Source organism: Theropithecus gelada, chromosome 13 (assembly GCF_003255815.1).
Source record: "Theropithecus gelada isolate Dixy chromosome 13, Tgel_1.0, whole genome shotgun sequence".
Lineage (NCBI taxonomy): Eukaryota > Metazoa > Chordata > Mammalia > Primates > Cercopithecidae > Theropithecus > Theropithecus gelada.
The window spans coordinates 18693923-18719898 of NC_037681.1; the positions used below are offsets into that span (position 1 = coordinate 18693923).

The following is a 25976-nucleotide window of genomic DNA, read 5'->3' on the forward strand; positions in this document are numbered from 1 at the left end:
AAAGCAGAAAGAAGAGTAAAACGACCCTTCTCACCAAGTCTTACCCAAATGCAACAATGATCAACGTGTGGTCTATCTATTTCACCTACTCCCCCTCAGCCCGCCACACTACTCCACCACTCCGATTACAATAAAGCAAACCCCAAGCATCCCCAAGCATCGCATCATTTCCTCTGCAAAGATTTCAGCATGAGACAGGTCTTTTAAGGAGATTGTTTCCATTCAGTGACTGCAAAGACTGAAATGTTTCTATTTAAATCGTTAGTTGCTGTTGTATTTGCCAGGAAGCACTGAGGTTCAGTCTTCATGTTCTCATGTTTTTGGTGTTCTTCATCCCCACTGCAGTCTGACCCGAGATTAGCGGTCCCACTGGAATTATTCTTGTAAAGATGAGCACCTCCTTGTTGCCAAATTCAGTGTTAAGTTTTCAGTGGTACTTCCTTGGCCTTCCTCCACATTTAACCCCACCACGCCCTCCCTTTGGAAGCTGTTTTTCTCTTCTCAGGACCCACCTAGGACAGTCTGGTGGTCCTTTTGCTAACATGTGGCTTGCTCGTTTGCTCTCTTAACTTTTTCCTTTGGAGGCTTTTTGATGCAAAAGATGCCACTCCATTTAGGAAGAGAAGGTAAGCAAAGGAAGGACATAATCTCTCGCAAGCCGTCCCTTTCCTTTCATGAGGGATGATACTTGATGTTCACTCATGACACTGACCTAGAGTTTTCAATCATTTCTGCAGCCCCACACTTCTATCCATTGGCAACGAGCCACCGAGTGCCAACCCAACCGAGATCAGTTTCCTCCCAGCCTAAAAAGAGAATTCTTACTTTCCTTGTTTTTGAGACAAGATATCTCTTTGTCACCCAGGCTGGAGTGCAGTGACGCCATCACTACTCACTGCAGCCACGATCTCTCAGGCTCAAGCGATCCTCCCACCTCAGTCCCCCAAGTAGCTGGGGCTGCAGGTGCATGCCGCCATGCCTGGCTGATTTTTGTATTTTTTGTAGAAACGATGTTGCCCAGGCTGGTCTCAAACTCTTGGACTTAAGGGATCCGCCCACCTCAGCCTGCCAAAGTACTGGGGTTACAGGTGTGGGCCACTGCGCCCGAATTCTTAAGAGCCTCTCTCTCTCCCTTCTACTGTCTTTACAAATACTTTTTCCCCCAACGGCTAAATACATTTCTGTTACAACCACACAAGAAATTAGACTACTTTTTAGTTGAGCAGAAAATGAAAATGGCCTCAAGTAGGGACGCACAGACAATCAGTTTACCTCATCAAAGACCTTAGACGTGACATGCTTGTCCAGGACGGGAACGTAGGTGGAGCTGTTGGGGACCGCCGCCACGGACAAGGCATCCATGAGGGTGAGTTTCTTGGCAACCAAGCCATAGGTCTTGAGCCAGTTTTCTGAAGATACGTCTGAAGAACTAAGAACACAAGGAGGTGGTGTTTTAAATTTTACAACTTGATGGGTAACCAACAAAAGCATAACAGAACTGTCTTTGTCAAATTAAAGAACTCACTTGTGGTCGTAAACCTGGCTTCCTTCTCCGGTCACCCTTCCTGACGATGTGTCATCAAGACACTCCTCAGGCAGCAGGATGCTCATTTCTGTGGAAGGGGAAGTGGCAGTTGCGTATTTTCCTCATATATGGGTTTTACATAAAATGCAAAGGGATCACGCTTGTCTCAGTTCAGCTGTGACTGAGAGCTAATAAATGGACCACATTTCAGAGAACGTATCCTGATTTGTCAGAGCGGGCTCTCAGGCAAGATTCTTTTGCAATTTACACTACAGACCAATGCACGGGTAAATACAGCACGACCACTGTTTTGAGACAATGAGACATATTCATTCTTTCATTCAGAAAACACACCTCTAAAAAGTGTGCAATAAAAATACCATTAACCGATGATTGTTCAATATTGACCTTTTGGACTCCCCCAAATTATATAAGAGAGCCTTGATCAACATTTTAATTTCTGATGGATTGTTTTGTGGTTCTTCAGCTTTCTGTAGAAAACCATAAAACCTGTTAGGTCCTGTTTAGTTGTAAGTTCAAATTTTCAAATTAATATTTGGGGTTTTAAATATATCCTTATATAAATGTGTATTTATAAATGAAAAGGGATATCTGTTGACTGAGCAGCATTCAGAAGGAGGTGTGTTTGGGCGTGAGCTAGTTAAATAGCTAAGAACTCATATCCCAGTCATCATTTGATAAGCCCTTTAAGGAATGTAGACAACTTAGGAAATACGGCCAGTTAATTGAAAGTGAGCCACTGTGCCCGGCCTAAATCCCAGCACTCTGGGAGGCTGAGGTGGGTGGATCACCTGAGGTCAGGAGTTTGAGACCAGCCTGACCAACATGGTGAAACCCTGTCTCTGCTAAAAATACAAAATTAGACTGGTGTGGTGGTGGGCACCTGTAATCCCAGTTACTCGGGAGGCTGAGGCAGAAGAATCGCTTGAACCAGGGAGGCAGAGGTTGTAGTGAGCCAAGGTTGCAGCACAACACTCCAGCCTAGGTAACAGAGTGAGACTGTGTCTCAAAAAAAAAAAAAAAGTGAGGAAAAGATACCACACAGATCAGCACTGAAGAAAACGGAGTTCAATTAAACTATGACTGTGTCGCCGCAGGGGTACATCTGCCACCTGGCCACTTCCTACTCCCTACGGGATTGTGTGTATGTGTGTGTTTAACTGGGATTTTTAATTTATCAACTATTTGAAATACAAGAAAAATGCTACAGGCATCAAACATTTCAAAATTTATTACTTTAAGATTAATAATTTTATCAATAGGAACAACGATTGAAGGAAAAATCACATTTTCTTCATAAGCAGTCCCCAAAAGGCTGACCATTTGGACCAGAGAGGGGCTCATCTGGTAGCATCATCCATTGAAGAAAGGGAAGAAAAAAACCAACTATGAAATATGACAGTTTCAAAATCAAACCATGAAGGGACAGCAGCATGACCATAGTTACGTGAGCCACGTGTGTATTGAACACCCAGGCACCGTAAGCACAAGGCCAGCTCTCAGACAATCCAGGTCATAAAGCAGGCAGACCTGACTTACAAGGGATTCCTTTGAATAGGAAGCAATCTGGGCCCATTTAAAATAAGATTTCACCAACATATCTACACGCAGCTCTTTCTGGAACAGACACACTGGGGAAAGGGAGGCTGGCTGGCCACAGAGACCCTTTCTGGCTTGCCTTTGTCACTTAGAGCAGTCCTCTGGCTGCTGGCATTGGAGAGGCCATCCTTCCTTTCACTGGCAGCTGAGCTCCTGAGGGAGGACATCTGGCTCCTGAGCAGGCTGGTTTTGGTTGATTCTGTTGGTATCACAGAGAGAAGAGTTAAAGGAATTGGGGATGGAAGGAGATGCTTCATTAGATACAACTATTTTATCAGCTCCTTAAAGTAAGAATGCAACTTTAGTTTCCCAACCCTCCGAGGATGGTGCCGTCACACACTGAAAGCGGCTGGGACGTCTTGCTCCCTTTATCTCAATTCATGTTGGGCCCCTCCTGGAGAGACGTCAGCTTCCGCGCTCACTCAGGCTGCCGGCAGAACTCAGGTCCTTGCAGTTGGAGGGCTAAGGCCCCGTTTCCTTGCTGGCTGTAGCCCAGGGCCTCTCTCAGCTGCTTCAGGTACATGTGTTACTTCTCACACGACTCATCTTCAAGCACATTCAATTCCTCCTGTGGTTCAAATCTCTCTCACTTTCTCTTCTGCCACCAGCTGGAAATAGCTCCTGCTTTTCACGGTTCCCACAGTTACACTGGACCCACCTCGATAACCCTGTCTAGGTCAGCATAACCTGGTCATGACAGTGACATGTCATCATAGTCAAAGGTTGCAGAGTTCAGGGTAGGACATCTTTGGTAGGCCATTCTAGAAATTCTGCCCACCACAATTGCTGTCCAGATCTTTGTTTATGTTATTTTCTACCCTCTGATGTGTCCCTTCTACCGGCAAATGACGACTTAGCAAATATTGACCTTGAATCTGTGTGCTTTAGAGGACAATGAGCCTGTGCCAAATCATGTTGATTACTTTTTATATTTGATAACATAAACCACACTAATTGTAAGTGCAGTCTGTACTTCATAATTTGGAGGCTTTAGACGTACCTTGTTCCAAGGCTTTATGTCAGCATTCGTGAATGAAATGTGTCTGCGTTTTCACTGAGAGGACATACCCTCTCCTCCAAGAAATTAGACAGTTCGAGCAAAGATTGGCTAGTAATCTGCAAATGGGTAGCTTTCACACAGAAAAGTAAAACCAGTGGTCTCCATGCATAGAGAAGGAGTGTGCTAGATGGTAATCACTGTTTTTCTAGGCAACAAAAGGGTAAGCCCTGCCTTGGTTGTCTCTGTACCCAGGAACTAAGAAAACTAAATTTTCTTAGAAGCTATGTCTGTGAGAAAAAGAGATAAACAATCCGAATCAGAGAGCTGAGCTCCTGCCGCTGTCCACACTGGCAGGCCACCTGGACCAACATTGCCAGGCAAAACAATCAGATTTACATGAGCCAAATGAAAATGAAATTTAGCTCCCCAAGTCTCCAAACATAAAAACTATACCGTTCCCAAAGGCCGCAAACACGGAATGAAACATTTATTTAGCAGTGGAGTCATGCATTTAGCTCCTCCCCTGACTCTGTAGGATCATTCATGGCTTTTCATCACTCCTCTACCTCACAAATGGAAACAAAATAGAAACTCAGCATATGATTGTCTCCCAATACCAAGCATCCCAAATCTAAGTGAAACGGAGGCAGTGACAATTGGCCATTAAAATGTTTAAGACAAGGAGCAACTCTGGCAAAACTCAGGTTCACTGGAGCAGGCAGGACTGGAAAAGGGGACCCAGCCACACAAGTGGCCAGTGTGGGAAGCCTGTTTCTTCCCACGTACGATGCTGCTCCCTTGTACAGAGGGAGCGGGAGCATGTGGACAGATCCTGCAGGAGGGCCAGTCTCCAGTTAGTGGCCCGTTCCGGGAAGCCTCTTGGTCCCTGTAGGTTCAAGGCCCTCCTCCCTGCCAGCAACGTGGGGACACCCCAGAGACAGCACTGGGGGAAGCTGCTGCAACTCTCCCCTCGGATATCTAACATCCTGGTCTGAGGGGATGCCTGCTGCCACCTCAGGCAGCACCAGCAGGGACCAGTAGGAGCCCCAAAAGCAGCAGAAACACAAGCACCGAAATATTAACAATACCACAGAGCCTGTGAAAATTAAATCGCCATCAGAACCACAGCCCACAAAAGTAGGTCAAGGCCCACATGCTAAATTTAAACAGGGTGACTACTTCCTAAAATAAAATACTTAAATGAGATGCAGAGTAACTAACATAATAGACAAAATGTCCAGGATACTATAAAAAATCACCCATCATATCAGTCACTAGAAAAACAATCTCTCCTTCAATCAGAAAAAGCAAACGCATGATGCCAACACCAAGAAGAATCAGGAGCTGGAACTACCTGACAAGGATTTTAAAGAGGCGACCCATAAAAGTCCTTCAACAATTAATTATACATTCTCTGGAAACAAATGAACAAATAGAAAGAAAAGTGAGAAAACCTCTAGCTAGATAGAAAAAAGACAAAAAGAGAGAAGACAGATGAAAGCGCTAATATCGAGAGTTCATTGCTAAAGATCTTGCAGCCATTAAAAAAGCTGACAAAGGGATACAAAAAACCACTTTGCCCTCATAAATTTGATAAATTAGAAACAATAGACCAATTGCTCAGAAACCACAAACTGCCAAAACTCGACCAACCTGAAATGGACAATATCCTTAAAACCATTGCAGAAATGGCATTCATCGTGAAAAATCTGGAAAAGAAATCCCTAGGCCCAGATGGTTCCACGATAACTCTATCAGACATTCAAAGAAGAATGACATCAATTTCTTCCAGGAATAGAAGAGGAGGGACAATTTTCCAACCCATTTGGCGAGGACAGTATTAGCTTGATACCAAAGCTGGATGAAGACAGTATTAAAAAAAGAAAAATAAATAAAACTATAGATCAATAGCTTTCATGAACGTTGATACCAAAATCCTCAACAAAATAGTAACGAATGGAATCCAGTGATGCATTAAAAGAATTATACACTGAGACTAAGTGGGAAATGTTCCAAGATACACAAGGCTGCTTCCACATTTGAAAATCAATTAATGTCATCCACCATGTCAACAGACTAAAGAAAAAGCCTGTCTCAGTTGACACAGAAAAAGCGTTTCATAAAATCCAGCACCCATTCATGATAAAAACTCCCAGAAAGCTAGAAATGCGTGGAACTTCCTTCGCTGGATAGAGGTTTTCTTTAATCTTTTTCTAGAAGTTTTATGGTTTTCTGTTTTACATTTAAATCCATGGTCCGTGTGAGGTTACGGTCAAGTTTCTTTTCCTTCTTCGACTGTAGATATTGCTTCCGCGTCTTTGTTGAAAAGGCTTTACTCCCTCCATTGAGTGAACTTTGCACCTTTGTCAAATCATTTGGGTATATTTGTGTGGGTTAAATCCAGGCCCTGTTCCACCTATCCCTCTGCTGACACCACGCTGTCTTCATTCATGTGGTTATGTAGTAAGCCTTAATATCCAGTATGGTGATTTTTCCAACTTCATTCTCTTTTACAAAATTATTTTAGCTATTGTAGAACCTGAAGTTTCTGTATATATTTTAGAATATGCTCGTGTATGTTTATAAAAATATTTTTGGGATTCTATTCGGAATTTCATTAAACCTATAGATAAATGAGGTGAGAATTGTCATCTGTCACACCAATTCATTCAACCTCTGAACACAGTATCTCAATTTATTTAGGTCTTCTTTAGTGTCTTGCAGAAGAATTTTATAATTTTCAGCATACAGATTCTGCACATACTTTGTTACATGGTCACCTAATGTATTTTATCTGGAGCAATTATGAATGGCTTTAATATAGGTTGCGGTATGTTCACTATTAGTATATCAAAATGCAACTGGTTTCGTGTGTCCTGTAGCCAGAGACCTTGCTGAACTCAGCAGCTCTAGGACTTGTATTTTTGGTACATCCCTTGCTGTTTTCTACATAGACAATACGATATCTGCAAATGGGGACAGTTTTATTTCTTCTTTCCGATCTTTCTTGGCCTTGCTGCAGTGGTTAAAACTTCCCGTGCTACGTTGAATAAGGGTGGTGACAGTTGGCATCCTTTTCCCCAATTTTAGGGGGAAATAATTCAGTCTTTCACCACTTGGTTTGATTTTAGCTGTAGGAAGGGTGTGCAAGGGAGGCGGGTGTGGTTATGAAAGGGCAGCACGAAGGATTCCTGTGGTGATGGGACTCTTCTGCATCTTGACTGTAGTGGTGGAAACACAAACCTATACATGTGATCGAACCGTGTAGACCTAAACATAGACTGTCAGACACACACAACACACACACACACTCACATGGGTACAAGTAAAACTGGACAATTTGAATAAGACCTGTGGATATTGTATCAATATCAATATCCTGGTTTCAATATTGGACTATTATTTTGCAAGATGTTACCATCGGGGAAACAGGATGAAGGGTAGGTATATATAAGATCATGTGAATGTACAATTATTTTAGTAAAATTTTTAATTTAAAAAAACCCACAGGTTTAGTGCGTCTTAAAAATAGTACGTGGGTTTAGTTTTATTCTATCTTCTTGCCTTGAAGAGAAACCAGGAGAGAGTCAAGCCGTTTTGTTCACTGATACCTGCGTGGAGGACTTTCTTTTTCTGGATCTTTTGATCTGAAAGGCCCCATGGTCCCTTCAACACATTCAGGGATGAAGTTTGTGTTGAACCGACATCAGATTGAGGCTTTGCACATTTTTCTGGGGTTGAAACCATAGAACAGATTTCCTTTTGATGCCTGTTTTGATTTAGATAAAAAGTAGAGCAAACAAAGAGAGAAAAGAAAATTTCCATCAAGAAGGCAGAGTTAAGTCAACACATTCATGTTGAACACTGCAAACTTAAAGAAGTAAGCTTTCCCCCATCCGGGTTAATATAAAAACAGTCATTTATCCCTGACCAGTGCCGAAGAGTGGACAGGGGCCCAGCCTTGGAGTCAGAAGATACAGCTAACATCACAGGTCTGGTCCTTCCTGGCTCTGTGACTTCAGCCAAGTAACTCAATCTTCTCTAAACTTCTTCACTTTCCTCATCTATCAACTGCAGGAGACGTGACCTGTACACCTGTCTAGTGACGACATGGGGCCGATGGGAGGATTTGTAGGGGGGAAAGCCTGTTATAAACAAGTAAGCACTGCAGAAACCCACTCTGTAACCAAAGTGTCTACCAGCAGGCACTTACAAAAGCTAGAGAAAGGAACTCCTGCCTTGGACCTCCCATGCCAGCACCAGATCACAGGGAACCGTTCTGCAGAATGGAGGGATCCCAGAAACGCTTGAGTGTTTTCCCAGACATGACCTTCTCTGAAGCTCTGAAGACAGCAGCCATACAAAGGAAAACTTCCGGAGCAATCTTCTGCTCCAACACTGTGACGTGTGCCCTCCCTCCTGCACCAGTGCCCCTTGACACCTCCGCGGAGCACCTGCCCCGGGTTCCACAGCCCTCTGTGGGTCTGTGCCCGCACTGTGCCCCCCCACGGCAGAAGGAACCAGGCTGACATTCATCTGTGCACCCCAGTTCTCCTACTGCATGGTTTGTACTCAATAAACAGCTTATTTACTTGATTCTTAATTTGTTCAAAAATTCGAAGTTTAGAAGCTGTCTCTGTGCTTTCACAAATACTTAAAAAAAAAATGCCATAAAATCTCATTATAAGATGACCATTATAACATTTACCTCTTTTTACTGGTTCCACAGTCATGCCCTACCCTAAACCTGTACAAATGCTTAATTTGCTAACAGGAAGAGAGTGCGTTTTGTTGAACAATAAATTCTGATTAATAAAAGTATTTTCTTTTTTTCCCCAATTTTCTATCATTCTTTGAACTAAAAAAGACACCCTGGCAGGGTAGGCTGTGATACTTGAATATCTGGAAAATATTAAATCATTTTAACAAAATTTGACCAATTTCCGGAGTGTTCGGGGGTGGTTTTGATTTTGTTTAAAAACCACGAAATAGAAATATATTAGAATATAGGATGGGGGCAGACATGAGAAATCATCTATCCCAAACCCACCACCACGGCCACCATTTTAAAGATGAGGAAACAGAGGCCCACGCAATGGAGAGGTGTGGAGGGAAGTTTGGGCCTCGCCAGTCACACAGAGGGAAGTCCAGGCCTCGGCCTCCGGATCCCGGAGTCAGAGCTCCTTCCCCACACAGCGCTCCTCTCTGCCCTGTCACTGCTTGTGTCTGGGGGCCCGTCCGCACTGCATGGATAACATAAAGGGGAATATGTGGCCTCCTCAAGCCCACGATTAAATTGTTATTAAATTATTAATTCTCTTTGCTTAAAAAAATCCTAACTTAATCACACTATGTGATTCTTTTCACTAAAAGAAATTTCACAGAGCATTTCAGAAAGGACAAGGGCCCAGGGGGCAGGCCCCGCTCTCGAGAGGCCCCCGCGCAGGGAGACAGGCGGGCAGGCGTGCTCACTTGCTGTCTCCATCCTTTTCCGCATTGTACCACCAGTCCATGATCACCGACTCGGAATAAAGGTCTCGCATCTTCTCCAGGTCACGGTGACCTTGTTCCATTTCCTTAACTAAAAGAGTCAGATCTTCATTCTGCCAAAATGAGAAGTGAATATGCTATAAGACTAGATAAAAAGAGCTCAAATTCCAAACATGTTTCTTTTCTTTCCTTTTTAGAGACAAGAGGCTCACTATGTTGTCCACGCTGGTCTTGAGCTCCTGGGCTCAAGTGATCCTCTCATCTTGGCCTCCCAAGTACCTGGGGCTACAGCACACGGCCAGCAAATGCCAAACATTTCTAACAGAAAGCCAACTGTATCAGGAAAAGAAGAATCGAAATAATTTTATGTTGTTCTTATATTATTCCATTTTTAGCCAGCTTTATTGATGTGTAATTCACGTACAATAAGCTGAACATCTGTAAAATGTACCATTTGAATAGTTTGACTTTCCCACCTGTGAAATCATTCTTACAGTCAAAATAATGAACGTATTCATCACCCTCCAAATTCCCTTGTGCCCCATTGTAAATCTGCCCACCCTCCTACAAGCCCTCTCCCTCCATTCTCCAGGAACTACTCATTGGCTTTCGGCCACTACACATTAGTTTCAGTTTTCTAGAATTTTATATAAATGGAATAATACAAAAATTACTATTTTCTCCTGACTTTCTTCACTTATATAATGTGGGGAAAAGAAAGAAAGATCAGACTGTTACTGTGTCTATATAGAAAGAAGTAGACATAAGAGACTCCATTTTGTTCTGTATTTGAGATGCTGTTAATCTGTGACCCTACCCCCAACCTTGTCCTTGCAAGAGACGTGCTGTGGTGACTCAAGGTTTAAAGGATTTTGGGCTGTGCAGGGTGTGCTTTGTTAAACAAGTGCCTGAAGGCAGCTTGCTGGTTAAAAGTCATCACCATTCTTTTAATCTCAAGTACCCAGGGACACGTACACTGCCAAAGGTCGCAGGGACCTCTGCCTAGGAAAGCTAGGTATTGTCCAAGGTTTCTCCCCATGTGACAGTCTGAAACATGGCCTCGTGGGAAGAGAAAGACCTGATCGTCCCCCAGCCTGACACCTGTGAAGGGTCTGTGCTGAGGAGGACTAGTATAAGAGGAAAGAAGGCCTCTTGGCTGTTGAGATAGAGAAAAGTACCTGTCTCCTGCCCGTCCCTGGGCAATGGAACATCTTGGTGTAAAACCCGATTGTATGTTCTGTTTACTGAGAAAGGAGAAAACCGCCTTAGGGCGAAAGGCGGGACTTGCAAGCGCAATGCTGCTCTTTATGCACTAAAAAGGTTTATGGAGATGTTTACATATGCATATCAAGGCACAGCACTTTTCCTTAAACTTATTCATGTCACACAGATCTTTATTCATATGTCTTACTGCTGACTTTCTCCCTACAATGATCCTATTATCCTGCCACTTCCTTTTCTTTAAGATGGTAAAGATAATTATCAATAAATACTAAGGGAACTCAGAGACCGTGCCGGCGTGGGTCCTCTGTATGCTGAGCGCCGGTCCCCTGGGCCCACTTTTTCTTTCTTTATACTTTGTCTCTGTGTCTCATTTCTTTTCTCAAGTCTCTCGTTCCATCTAATGAGAAACGCCCACAGGTGTGGAGGGGCAGGCCACCCCTTCAATATGTTTGGGTGAGGGAAAAGGGACAAGATGGAGGAAGGTGAACAAGATGGAGCAGTCCCTGTTGTTTCCGGGTTCTTCATCACAGATTTTCCCGTGCCCGGGAAAAATTCCCGCGCCCGGGAAAAGAACCAAATCAACTGAGCGTGCGCAGAATGACGTCAAGCCGGGGACACTGAAATTCAAGAAGCCACTCCTACACACACGCCCCAAACTCCTCCCCTTCCAGCTCCCAGGCATAAAAGCCCGCCGCCAGTAAGCGCTGGTGTGACTTCTTCGGCCCCCGCATTCGTGGACCAGAGAACCTCACCCGAGAGCGCCGGTGCGACTTCCCTGGCCCCCCACATCTGAGGACCAGAGAACCTCACCCTAGAGTGTGTGCATATTTGCAATAAAAGACTGCCACTTTCTTATGTACTTTGGCCTCATGTTTAATTATTTAGCTCTCCTAAATTAAATTAAACAAAACACAATATAATTATTTTAAGATTCACCCATGTTGTAGCATGAATCAATAGTTCATTCATTTCTTATTGCTGAGCTGTATTCTATTGTATACCACTATTAAATACCACGATTTACTTATCCATTCACCTGTTGATGTTGTTTTCGGGTTTGGGCTATTATAAATAAAGTTACACACATTTGCATACAACATCGGCTTTCATGCTTCCTGAATAAATATCTAGGAGTAGAATGATTGGACCATGTGGTTTGTGATATTAAGTTCCTTCACGTCCCTTGTAAGCTATATTCCTAGGTATTTTATTCTCTTTACAGCAATTGTGAATGGGAGTTCACTCATGATTTGGCTCTCTGCTTGTCTGTTATTGCAGTATAGGAATGCTTGTGATTTTCGCACATTGATTTTGTATCCTGAGACTTAGCTAAAGTTGCTTATCAGCTGAAGGAGTTTTGGGGCTGAGATGATGGGGTTTTCTAAATATACAATCATGTCATCTGCAAACAGAGACAATTTGATTTCCTCTCTTCCTATTTGAATACCCTTTATTTCTTTCCCTTGCCTGATTGCCCTGGCCAGAACTTCCAACAGTACGTTGAATAGGAGTGGTGAGAGAGGGCATCCTTGTCTTGTGCTGGTTTTCAAAGGGAATGCTTCTAGTTTTTGCCCATTCAGTATGATATTGGCTACAGGTTTGTCATAAATGGGTCTTATTATTTTAAGATATGCTCCATCAATACCTAGTTTACAGAGAGTTTTTAACCTGAAGGGCTGTTGAATTTTACGACGTTGACCCTCTTTTCATGTGCTTCTTTGCCATCTGTAGATTCTCTTCGGTGAAATGTCTGTGCATACGTTTTGCCTATTTTCTGATTAGATGGTTTGTTTTCTACTGTTAAGAGTTCTTCATATATTCTAGATACTAAGGCCTTTGTCTGATATGTCATTTGCAGACACTTTCTCTAAGTCTGCAGCTCATCTTTTTATGCTTTTAACAGGGTCTCCCAAAGACTGAAAGCTTTTAATTTTGATGACGTTCAATATATTAATGCTTCCTTTTATGGATCACGCTTTTGGAATCAAGACTAAAAATTCTTTGGTAGCCCAACATCCCCAAAATTTTTTCCACATTTCTTTCTAGAAGTTTTATAGTTTTATGCTTTTAGATGTAAGTCCATGTTCCATTTTGAGCTAAGATGTCCATGAGGTATGAGGTTTAGGTTGGGGTTTATTATTTTGCCTTTGTATATCCAATTGCTCCAACCATTTATTCAAATGGCTATCTTTCCTCCACTGGATTGCTTCTGCATCTTTGTCGAAAACCAGTTGAGCATGTTGTGTGGGTGTGTTTCTATAACTGTTCCATTGGTCCACGTGTCTGTTTCTACACTAAAGCCATACATCTTGATGGATGCAGCTACATAGTAAGCCTTAATACTACATATAATGATTCTTCCCACTTTATTTTTCTTTTTCAGGATTGTTTAAACTTTTTTAGAGCCTGTGACTTGTCACATAAATTTTAGATAGGCTTAACTATGTCTGCAAAAAACGTTTCTGGGGTTTTTATAGAAATTTTAATAAACCTATAGATCAAGCTGGGGAGAACTGATGTCTCTAATATGTTGAGTCATTCAATCCATGAACAGAACATGTCTTTCCATTTATTTAGATCTTCTTTGGTATCTTCAGCATTTTGTAATTTTCAACATAAAACTTCTGTACATACTTTTTAGGTGCATAAACATTTCATCTTCTTTGAAACTCAATTATAATTGGTATTGGGTATTTAATTTTCACTTCCACATGCTCACTGTTACTTTATCAAAATGTGATTGAATTGTGTGTGTATTAATTTTGTGACTTTGCTGAAATCTCATAAAAGTTCCATTTTTTATTTATTTATTATTTTTTGGTAGATCTCCTGGGGTTTTCTATGTAGATAATATGTTACCTACAAATAAAAAGTTTTATTTCTTCCTTTCCAATCTGTATGCCTTTTATTTCTTTTCTTGCTTTGTTGCCATGGTTAGAACTTCCAGTGGTATGTTAAATCAGAGTGGTGAGAATAGATGTCTTTGACTCTCTTCTAATCTTAAGGGGAAATCATTCAGCCTTTCACTACTAAGTATGACTTTAGCTGTAGGTGTTGCATTGATGTTCTTATTAAGTTGAGGAAGTTCTCCTCTATTTTCTATTTTGCTGAGAGTTTTTATTATGAATGGTGTGGAATTCGGTCAAGGCTTTTTCTGCATCAATTGATACAACCATACGATTTTTCTTCTTTAGCCTGTTGATACGCTGGATTATACTAATAGATTTTCTAATGTTGAAACATCAGTTACAAATTTCTTGAAACAAATGAACAAATACTTCCAATACACAAAAACAAATAGCCGGGTGGGGTGGCTCATGCCTGTAACCCCAGTACATTGGGAGGCCAAGGCAGGTGGATCACATGAGGTCAGGAATTTGAGATCAGCCTGGCCAACATGGGGAAACACTGTCTCTATTAAAAATAAAAATTAGCTGGGCATGGTGGCCAGTGCCTATGTAATCCCAGCTACGCGGGAGGCTGAGGCAGAAGAATTGCTTGAACCACAGAGGTGGAGATTGCAGTGAGCCAAGATTGTGCCACTGCACTCTAGCCTGGGTAAAAAAAAAAAAAAGAACAAATATTCTTGTATATATGGAGTAAATCCCCCTTGATCGTAGTGTATACGTTTTAATACATTGCTGGAATCATTTTACTAATATTTTGTTAAGGATTTTTGCATGATATATTTCAAAAAATCCTTTTAGTTGAACCTACCTTTTTAGAATTAAAGTGAGTTTTTTGAAAGCAACACATAGTTTGGTTCTGGTTTTTTTTGTTTGTTTTTTTGTTTTGTTTTGTTTTTTTTTAATTCACTCTGCTGTATCTGTCTTTTGATTGGTATAATTAGACCATTAATTGACATGTTAGTACTTACTTCCAGTATTTTACAGTTTGTTTTCTCTGGTCTCATTCCTCCGCTCTCTTTCCTTGCATTCCTTCGGGTTATTTAAACTTTATTTTTTCTTACAATTCCATTTTGATTTATTTACAGAGTTTTTGAATGTAGCCCTTTGTATGGCTTTTGTAATGAATCCTGTCAGTATGACAGCATATATATGTGACTTATAACAGTCCCAGCATCAACATTTTACTCCTTCAATGAAAATAAGTAAACATCACTTCCATTTAGGTCCCTTTACCTTCTCCAGCTTCAACTATTATTGTCTTCAGTGTTACGTGATGTTACAACTTTTGTTTCAATCATTAAAAATATGATTTGTAAATGTCATGAGGAAAAGGATAGATTATATCTCCCAATATTTCTGCTCTTTCTTTTCTGATGCTCCAATTATTTCTTTTATAATTTCCTTTTGCTTGAAAAACCTCCTGTGAACAATCAATAAGTTTTCTAACAATAAGTTCTTTTAGTTTTTATTTATCTGATAATATTTTTATCTCCCCTTCATCCTTGAAAGACAGTTTTGTGAAATATAAAGTTTGGGGTTGCTAATACCTGTAATCTCAGCACTTTGGGAGGCTGAGGCAGGAGGACTGCTTGAGGCCAGGAGTTCAAGACCAGCCTGGGCAACGTAGTGTGACCCTGTCTCTACAAATGAAAAAATTAGCCATGCATGGTGGCACACACCTGTAGTCCTAACTACTTGGAAGCCTGAGGCAGGAGAATCACAGGAGCGTAACAGTTTAAGGATTCAGTGAGCCAACATTGTGTCACTGCACTCCAGCCTGGGTGATGCAGTAAAACTCTGTCTCTGAAAATAAATAAAATAAAATAAAATAAAATAAAATAAAATATAAAATAATTCATGGTTAATGGTTCTTTTCTTTCATACTTGAAAAATATTGTGCCATTTTTCCCCTGGCTTCTTTGGTCTTGGACAGAAAGTCTGCTGTCAAATCTGCAATTGAATTGGTGTCATTTTTATTATTTTTTTCTTTGTCTTTAATTTTCAAATGTCTAACTATGACACATCTTGGCCTGGATTTCTTTGGGCTTATCCTGTTTGGAGTTTACTCAGATTCTTGAATCTGTATATTTGTATATTTCACCAACTTTGGGAAGTTTTCGGCTATTATTTTGTCATTTTTTTTTCAGTCCCATTTTCCTTCTTGTTTCTTTTGTGGACTCTGATGATACTAATGCTGGATATTCTGTCATTGTCTCACAGGTCCCTGTGGTTCTATTTACTTTTTTTTTTTTTTTTTTTTTTGTCTATTTTCTCTCTGTTGTTTAGAGTGACTGAATTTTGTTGTTCTGACTTCAAGTTCACTGACATTATCCTGTCATCTCTACTTCACTATTGAACCTATGTACTGAGGTTTTAAAATTTTCTGTTCTTGTATTTCTCAGTTCTCAAAGTTCCACTTGGATTTTTTTTTTTATAATTCCTACTTATATTCTGAGATTGTCTATTTGTTCATTTGTTTCAAGAGGATTTGTAGTGATTGTTGAAGCATTTTTATGACAGCTTCTTTAAAATCCTAGCAGATCATTCCAACATATTCCAACATCATCTCAGTGTTGGCACCATTTGTCATTTCTCATTCAAATTGGGGCTTTCTTGGCTCTTTGTGTGAATGGGCACTTTTTTTTACTGGATCCTAGGCATTTTCTATTGTGTGAGAAGATTCTGGGTCCTATTTAAAATCTTTTATTTTACTTGGTAGTTGCCCTGCTTAAATTGAGCATGTGGAATTTGTCCTACTTTTGTGGGTCTCTGCTCCAATGGCAGTTTGATGTTCAGAAGCTTTTGGTATTATCTTGGTCTTCTTTGCTAATCTGGTGGCATTCTGGACCCCACTGGTCCCTGCTGGTGCTGCCTGAAGAGACAGGAGGGGTTTTCCTCCGTCAGGTTCCAGGTGTTTCTTGGTGCCTCCAGGTGTTCCTGTATCACTGGGTAGGGTAGGAGAGCCCTTGGCCCACAGGGACAAAGAATCTTCTGCAAGGGGCCACTGGTTCTAGCTGGGCCTCTCCTGCCTGTTCTTCCCATGCACTCTGATGTGTCTCTGCAGGAGAGGAGAGTCTCAAGCCTGCAGAGACGAGGCTTTCCAGATGGGCCCACTGGCAGCTGTGTCCCTTTAGCAAGCTCTGCCCACCTATCCAAGTAAACATCCTCCTCTGGTGTACTTCTTATATGCATGGGGGCTGGGCTGTTATAGATAAACTTGACTTTCACTTGGGCATAACTATGTATCTGGTGAGCTTTCCCAGCTATTTTTTGTCGGGGCGAGCTGTCAGAGTGGCAGGATTAAGAGTTCAACTGTTGTGCTCGCTTCAGCAGCACATACACTAAAAAAAAAAGAGTTCAACTGTCTTTCTGTGGCACAGTTTTCTTTTGTGGGACAGTTTTCTCTTAAGAGTAGGGGGTTGACAGTGTACTGAGTAGCCCACCTAGTGCCACCTCCTTCAGTCTCGTCAATGCTGAATGGAAGCGAAGCGTCAGTCCTCCACTGGGCCCTGCTGACATTATGGGGAGGACCACTGTGGGGGCTAGTCCTGTTTCACACTTTCTCCCTTGGTCTCATGCTGTTGTATGAGTGTGGAGGTGAGGCTTCCCATTACTAACACCACAGATAGGGGGAAAGCGGAGCATGGCCCTTCCCCAGCTCTCTCCCTTTTTCATGTTCATTGATGATGGCTCTTTGTAGAGGCTCATCTTCATGCTGAATCCTGCTGACATGAGGACTCTGGCGAAGCAAACAGTGACTACACTGGCCTCACACTGCCTGCTTAGGTTGTGGTGCTGCCTGATAGGAGTGGAGGGTCCGCTTGACACTGGACACTGTGGACACTACCCTGGTAGGGGACTCAGGGCACTGCTGCTCCTGCCCACGCATGGATGAGAGATCAGCTTTCCACTCAGTCCCTCTGATATTACCCTAGCAGAAAAATGTAAGCACCACCTGCTTCCAGAAGGAGAATGAGCTTTCCACTAAGCCTCACGGACACAGCCTCAGCAAGGAAATCAGAGCGTTGCTGCCTGCTTCCACCACGTAGGAATGGAAGGTTAGCTCCCTGGTCAGCTCTACTACTCCACTCGGCAGGGGGATCAGAGCGCAGTCACTTGCTTCCATGAAGCAAGAGAGTGGGTGAAAGAGTGGCTCCCTGTTTGGCACCACTGAAATCCCAGGGGGAGGGGATGCAGTTTTTCCACGGTATACGACTGGAGCAGGACAGGTATTGTGAAAAAGGTTTTCTGTTGTTAAGCTGTGCTCTTCCCAGTCATTTGGCTGGGGCAGCGGTCGTGGGGAACAGGCTTTTCCTGGAGCATTTTTGGTCACTGTTTGTTGGAGATCCCAGGTTGGAGAGGCTTCTGCAGTGCCCTGTCTGGGATATACGAATAGAAATAAAGTCCCAAGGACTCATTGCCAAGGGACCTCGGAATGTGGAGAACGACACAACAATGAGTCTTTTTTTTTTTCACTTTAAGTTCCAGGATACATGTGCAGAACATGCAGGTTTGTTACACAGGTAAACATATGCCATAGTGGTTTGTGGCACCTATCAACCTGGCACCTAGGCATTAAGCCCCATATGCATTAGCTATTTGTCCTGTCCTGATGCTCTCCCTCCCTTTGCCCCCCACCACTGACAGACCCCGGTGTGTGTTGTTCCCCTCCCTGTGTCCATGTGCTCTCATTGTTCAGCGCCCACTTATAAGTGAGAACATGCAGTGTGTGGTTTTCTGTTCCTGTGTTAGTTTGCTGAGGATGATGGCTTCCAGCTTCATCCATGTCCCTGAAAAGGAAGGATCTCATTCCTTTTTATGGCTGCATAGTATTCCATGGTGTATATGTACCACATTTTCTTTATCCAGTCTATCATTGATGAGCATTTGGGTTGGTTCCATGTCTTTGCTATTGTGAATAGTGCTGCAATAAACATATGTGTGCATGTGTCTTTATAGTAGAATGATTTACATTCCTTTGGGTATATATTGAGTAATGGGATTGCTGGGTCAAATGTATTTCTGGTTCTAGATTCTTGAGGAATCGCCACACTGTCTTCCACAATGGTTGAAGAATGACAGGACAATGAGTCCTTGTCCTCTTTTGGAGTTATAACCAGGGCTTTCTGGTTTTGAGACGGTGGACCTACAACGGATGGCACTACTCTATCTTTGCTGGAACTGGAAGTCCATCCTGTACTTTTTCTTACAATTATGCAGTAAGAAATCTTTTTTACATATTTACCTATGCAGTCAGCATCAACTTTACCAATGCTTTTTATTCCTTAGCATAGATTCATATTTCTATCTGGTAAGGTTTTCCTTCTGTCTAAAGTACTCCCCTTTAATGTTTCTGGTACTGCAGGCTTCTTGGTGATGAATTCTTTTAGTTTCTGCGTATCTTTTTTTTTTTTTTTTATGAGACAGGATCTCACTGTTGCCCAGGCTGGAGTGCAGTGGCACGATCTCGGCTCACTGCAGTCTCTGCCTCCTGGGTTCAAGTGATCCTCCTGCTTCAGCGCCCCCTCAAGTAGCTAGAACTACAGGTGCAAACCACCATGCCCAGCTACTTTTTATATTTTTTGTAGAGATGGGGTCTCGCCATGTTGCTCAGGCTGGTCTTGAATTCCTGAGCTCAAGCAATCTGCCCACCTTAACCTCCCAAAGTGCTAGGATTACAGGTGTAAGCCACTGAACCTGACCGTTTTTGTATATCTTAAAAAGTCTATTTTATCTTCCTCTTTGACAGATATTTTCACTCTGCATAGACACTATGTGGACAGTCTCTCAGTATTTTAAACATGTTTCTCCACTGTCTCCTCACTTGCATTATTTCTGATGAGACATCTGCTGTCATCTTTACTACTGTTCCTCGTGCACAATGTGTCCTCTTTCTATTATTTTAAGATGTTCTCTTTGTCACTGCTTCTGGAAAGTTTGATTCTGCCTTGGCCTGGTTTTCTTCATGTTTCTTGCACTTGGGATTCATTGAGGTTCTTTTGGGTCTGTGGGTTTACTGTTGTAATCCAATTAGGAACATTTTTGGCCACTGTTGTTTCAGTTATGTGTTTATTAGGCTGCTTGGATTTTTCCACGACTCACTGATGCTCTGTTTTTTGTTTGGTTTTTATTTTTGAATTCTCATTCTTCTGTGTTACATTTTGGATAGCTTCTATTGCTGCTTTCCAATTCACTAGTCTCGTCTTATGCAATGTCTGATCTGCTGCTCATCCCATTCCACATATTTTTCATCACTAGATGTTTAATTTGTGTCTTACTTGTACCTTTCATGTCTCCCCCACAGTTACAAGGACTGTTTCAATGCTCTAATAGTAACATTGAGTTCTGGGTATATTTTAAGTCTTCAGTTTGTCTTTCCTCCTCATTATGGGTCTGTATTTTCCTACGTTTTTGCATGCCTGATAATATTCAGTTGTATGCTAGGCATTGCTGATTTTACTTTGTCAGGTGGTGAATATTTTTGTTTACTTGTAATTATTCTTGGGGTTTGTTCTGGGATGCAGTTAAGTTAGTTGGAAACAGTTTGATCCTTTCAGGCCTTTCATTTAAGATTTGCTAGGTGGAACCGGAGTGTTTGGTTGCTCCCACTACTGAGGTGAGACTCTCCTGTGTACTTTACCCAATGCCCAAAGGATTATGAAGTTTTCAATCCTTGCTAATGGGAGCACTCTTCCCAGCCCTCTGTGAGATTAAAGCACTGGTCCCTCCAATGCTTTTGGATGATTCATTCCCTAGTCCCAGGTAGTTCACTCACATGAAGCACTGATCAGTATTCTGACTTGTCCTGCTACCCACTGAATCTGGATTTAAAGTCACTGCTCAGAACAGAAAACAAAAAACACACACCCTAGAAGGGCATCCTTGAAACGCATATGAACAGGCCGAGTCTGGAGGATGAGAAAATAGAATTTTATTTGCTTTCTCCCATTAGCCTATTAAAATAAATTGCTTTATCAGGTGGTCAAACGGTTACATAGTCTGAGAGGTCAGCAAGCAACTAACCACCTACATTTGACATTGTTTCGTTTTCTACAAATATCTGTGTATAGCAGTGATTAACAAACTTCACATATAGCCCCCTGGGTATCCTTGTTAAAAACACAGATTCCTAAAGTTTGGCAAAATATTGATAATTATTGAATTTAAATTATGGGTACATGGGGGTCTATATATGCTTCTATTTTTGTGTAATGTTTGAAACTTTCTGCAATAAGAAGTTTAGAAGAAAAACAAAATATATGCATTGATTTATAATTCCTGGGCCTCTGTGCCTACAACCTGCTTTAGCATCTCTGAAATGGGATGCAGGAATCTGCTCAGATGCCCTAGCTCGGGTGGTCCTCGGGCTACATTCTGAGAAACACTGGTACACTCACTGTTAAGTGACTCATTGTTTATTTTTGGTCTTAGTTATCTTTATGGTTGCTCTTTTCTCAATGAAGGTATTATCCAGGGACCGCCAGCCTGTAATGCTCAAATAAATGAACACTCCCTTCTCAGCCCACCAAGCTCTTACCTGAACAGCCTCTGGAGGAGTGGGATCCTTGCAACCGAAATGATAAAAATGGAACTCTCCTCCAGTCAAAGCAGCGACCTCTTTCAAAAACCTGTTTGCAATCTCATCGTTGTAGTTGAAGGAGATGGTATAAATAGGAATTTCCTGAAAAACTCTGACCTGGTCTATAACCATTTCAGGCGGCTGAAACGATAAGTTTTGGGGAGGGGGGGAAGGGAGATGGAAAGAGAAGAAGAGAAAGAAAAGAATATGAAAATCCTTAGTATTTACTACAGATACCCAAACAGTAATTCCGTATACAGTGGTGAGTGGCTCCTTATAAACATGTCGATTCAATTCAGTAAACAAAGAAAAGACTCTGCCAGATGGTGAGAGTACAGTGATCCACAAGACAAGGGCCTTGGCTCGGAGGTCTCTCAATTGGGTGGGACAAAGAGGCTAGGAGAAAGATCTGGCTAACCAAGTCACTCGACTTTAGGTGCACCTGAACTTAGAGTCCATGTGTGCAAAGTGCCGGGCTGCAAAAGAGCAATTTGCAGCCTCCAACATGCTACGGTCAACGCTTCCCACAGACAGTGAAGGAAGACATGTTTGTTGAAGGCCTTCCCATGTGCTGGGCGTTCATCTTAGAAGCTGAAGAAAGCAGGCAGGCTCTGTGAGGCATGGATGAAGGCGTCCCAGAGCTGAGAGAGGCTTCTTCACTGTACACAGGAGCTAGACAGGGAGCGGGCCCACCGCTCCACAGCCCAGAGAAGCTGCTGGAATGAGTGATGGAAAAGGGCACGGTTAGGCAGTCTGCGGTGGTGAGAGGTTTGCTTCAGCTTTCTGAGTCTGCTCTTCAAAGCTCTGAGGATATAAACCAGCAAAAGGACTCCTCAGTGGGGAGGGACAGAGGACAGGAATGGCTGTTTCCCGTTGCAGGGATGGAGCTCCCTCTGCCACTAAGGGGCACCCCCACCCTCTGCCCAGCCCCCAGCACCATCCTGGGCCACTTGAACATCATGCCAGTTTAATATGAAGGAACCACCTGAGACTGGATGCAGGTGTGGGGCTTACAGTGAAACACATGACAGTCTCGCTCGCTCACGCTGTCTTCAGCTGTATGGAATGATGGAAACAGCTCCAGAACTAGAGACCTGGGCTTGACGCTCATCCAGCACTGCCCATTTGAATGGCCTAGGGCATGTCCTGTCTAATGTGAGTTTCCTCATCTGTGGCTCAGAACCAACTACTCCCTCCTTACAGGACTGCTGTGAGGAGTAAATGAGATGATGTTCCCTAGAAAGCATTCCACAAATATTTGTTGAGCATATTTGCCAGGTGCTGCTGTCAGCCTAGGATAAGGTCAAGTGGCACACCTGAGCCACTTTCCCCAGTTCCCTCTGCTCCGAGTCTAAACAGCTGTGCAGCCAGGGCTCCACACACATCAGCTGTGCAGCCTTCCTCCACACACATCAGCTGTGCAGCCTTCCGCCACACACATCAGCTGTGCAGCCAGGGCTCCACACACATCAGCTGTGCAGCCTTCCTCCACACACATCAGCTGTGCAGCCTTCCTCCACACACATCAGCTGTGCAGCCTTCCTCCACACACATCAGCTGGAGTGGCCAGAAAGGCAGAGATTCCATCTCCTCCCTGCCTGAAGGAGGTCTGTTTGCGTATGTGCAGGCTGATCACCCTGCACCTTCCCCATCCTCCTGCCCTCACATACTCCATGCTAAGGCTTTAGCCATTAGTTTTATTTAGGATGGTGCAGATGCCTTTACCACGTCCATTTTCTTGATTCCAGTCCAGGCCAGCCCCTCACTTCAAAGAATTCCCAAAATGACCACAGCCAAAGCAGTATGGGGCTGTTCCCAGCAAAGACCCTGACAGTTTACATTACGGATGCCCACCAAAGAACACTTATCCAATGTGTATATGATCCCATTTTAATGAAGACTAATATTTCTAGAACCCCTTTGACCTGCTACATTTTAGAGACTATCACTTTATAGTGCTCCCTCAGATATTTAATAAGCAGGCAGGAAGCTAGTGTCCATGTAACTGATCCAGAGCAGCATCTGTATCTGTTCTTCCAAGGAGAAAATTCTGCTGAATATTTGGAATAACACTGGCCTTACACATTCAGCTCCTGCAAAGCCAGCGAAAATTCAAAAGCAAAAAATGGAAATTGAGTGGTACATCTCAATATCTTCTACATAGAACACGAATATCAAACATCAATTTGCCTTTTTGAGAGAATCCAAGGAATAATGCAAAAATAGACCGCGGGTGTCGAAAAGGCAGTGTTGAATTCGGAAGTCCTCAAGAATTTCTAAATTATGTTTGGGGTAATTTGCACATTTCTGACTCAAGCTTTTTTTTTTTCTTTTAGACGGTGTCTCACTCTATCACCCAGTCTGGAGTGCAGTGGCACGATCTCAGCTCACTGCAACCTCCACCTCCCAGGTTCAAGCGATTCTCCTGCCTCTTCAGCCTCCCGAGTAGCTGGGATTACAGGCACGTGCCACCAGGCCTGGCTAATTTTTTTTGTATTTTTAGTAGAGACTGGGTTTCCCCATGCTGGCCAGGCTGGTTTTGAACTCCTGACCTCAAGTAATCTGCCTGCCTCAGCCTCCCGAAATGCTAGGATTACAGGTGTGAGCCACTGCGCTTGGCCTGACTCCAGCCATTATTCATATCCTTGATTCTCCATCTTTGAGCGGACCCTCAGATTCTGGTGAAATAGATTGATCTTCTCTCCAGAAAAAAAAATTTTTTGAGTGTATGTTGTATCTATTATTGGGAGATTCCAGAGCCTCCAAAGTCCATACTGGACTGTAGATCAATAATTCTTCTCAATCCACTGCTTGTGGGGATGTCGCTTGTGACATCCTCTTTGGGGGCTGCTGTTTGGCAGTATCCATCAAAACATGGACCTTGCAGCTGAGGCCGCTTCTCAGAATGTACACTACAGATATACTCACTCACCTGCAAACCGATATATGCGCAGGGTTGCTTTAGCAAGACTGTGTAAAACAAAAAGCTCAAAAACAATCTGACTGCGCGTCTGCCCGGGACTAGCTAAATAAGTGATGGGACAGCCATGTGATGGAACCTAGAAGACAATGAGGACGCTCCGTATTAAACGATATGAAGCCATCTCCAAGGCACACTGTTTGACGAATAAAGGTGCAGAATCGTGTGTATAATAGGCTAACATTTGTTTTTGTAAAAAAGAGGAAATATATACGAATACACTTTTGATGTATAACAGAGACCATCTCTGAAAGGAGATACAAAAAAACTAGTTATATCAGGTGCCTCCTAGCTGGTGAAAAGGGTGAGAGGGAGAATTTTCTCTGGCTATGCTTTTCTATGAAGGTAGAAAAGAATGTATTAGAATATGCATTACTATTCAAAGATTAAACAAAAATAGCTTTAAGGTGCAAGGTTTATTAAATTCATACAACAGAATGCGGCACAGTCGTTGAGAAGGATGCTCCTGAAAAATTTTTCATGACTTGGAAAAATGCACGTGATATGTGAGATGGGAAAAAACCCACAAAACCCAATTATGAGTGATTTAAATTTTGTCCTTTTTTGGTTTGTTTTTTTCTTAGAGACAGGGACTCTCTCTGTTGCCCAGGCTGGAGTGCAGCAGTGCGATCACAGCTCACTGCATCCTTGAACTCCTGGGTTCAAACAATCCTACTTCAGCCTTCTGAGTAGCCAGGACTACAGGCGCACACCACCACGCCCAGCTAATTTTAAAATTTTTTGGAGAGACAGGGTCTCAATACATTGCCCAGGTTGGTCTCGAACTCCTGGGCTCAAGCAATCCTCCTGCCTCAGCCTACCAAAGTGTTGAGATTACAGGAGTGAGCCACCTCACCCAACCACATTTTCTCCTTTTTAATGCTTATCCGTGTTTTCCAAATTGTCCACAGTGTAAACAATTTTAAAGATCAGTAAGAGTATATTAAAAAGAAAAATATACCTTGACTTGCCTAGATGTCCCTCAAGTCGGAATCTTCAGGCCACACTGTCCCCAAACTCTAGCTCCATATATTTCTAGGGACTTTTAGACACCCACGCACACACTACAGGTTCGCAAACTCAGCTTCCTCCACTAGCCACCCCCAAGCCTACTTGCCTCTTCTTGAAATCTGCATTTCAATCAGTTAATATCATAATCATTGTCAACCGGGAATCAGTCATCCTCACTCCTTTCTGCCTTGCTCCTACCTTCTCCTCACCTCCCGTTCACTGCTTCCAAACTGGCCGCGGTGACTCCTTTCTGCCTTGCTCCTACCTTCTCTTCTCCTCACCTCCCATTCACTGCTTCCAAACTGGCCGTGGGGTCCCGTTGATGCTGGTTCCTGTGGCTCACGGCTGGAGGCAGTCCCCTCCCCCTCCTCCCGTTCCTGCTGCTCCCACCCAAGGCTGGGTCCTTCCCAGCTTTCATCAAGGACCCAGCAGCAGGCCGTGGCAGCGCCAGCCTTTCCCTGGCACAACCGAGCCATGTTTCTGAGATGCAGATGGGTAGGGTGGCCGGCTCCTCTGAGAGTTCCTCTCTGTGGTGACACCACCCTTCTAATGTGGCATTCAAGGACTTTCACAGTCTCCCACAACCCAACGTTTTTCACCTCCACCCTGATCTTCTTCCGTTGCCCCTGCCCTCACCT

The 25976-nt window shown here is 42.9% G+C and overlaps 1 protein-coding gene across 1 annotated transcript in view; it reads right to left on the reverse strand.

The window, feature by feature from the left end:
* The window catches only part of VWA3B (von Willebrand factor A domain containing 3B), a 238457-nt gene that overhangs the window by 73234 nt on the left and 139247 nt on the right, over positions 1-25976 (reverse strand). The window contains exons 14-19 of the mRNA XM_025353936.1: positions 21306-21488; positions 9618-9748; positions 7757-7914; positions 3225-3344; positions 1526-1613; positions 1273-1429 (exon numbers count right to left, since the gene is read on the reverse strand). Of these exons, the coding sequence (XP_025209721.1) occupies positions 1273-1429; positions 1526-1613; positions 3225-3344; positions 7757-7914; positions 9618-9748; positions 21306-21488 (837 nt within the window). The remainder of the gene's footprint in view (positions 1-1272; positions 1430-1525; positions 1614-3224; positions 3345-7756; positions 7915-9617; positions 9749-21305; positions 21489-25976) is intronic.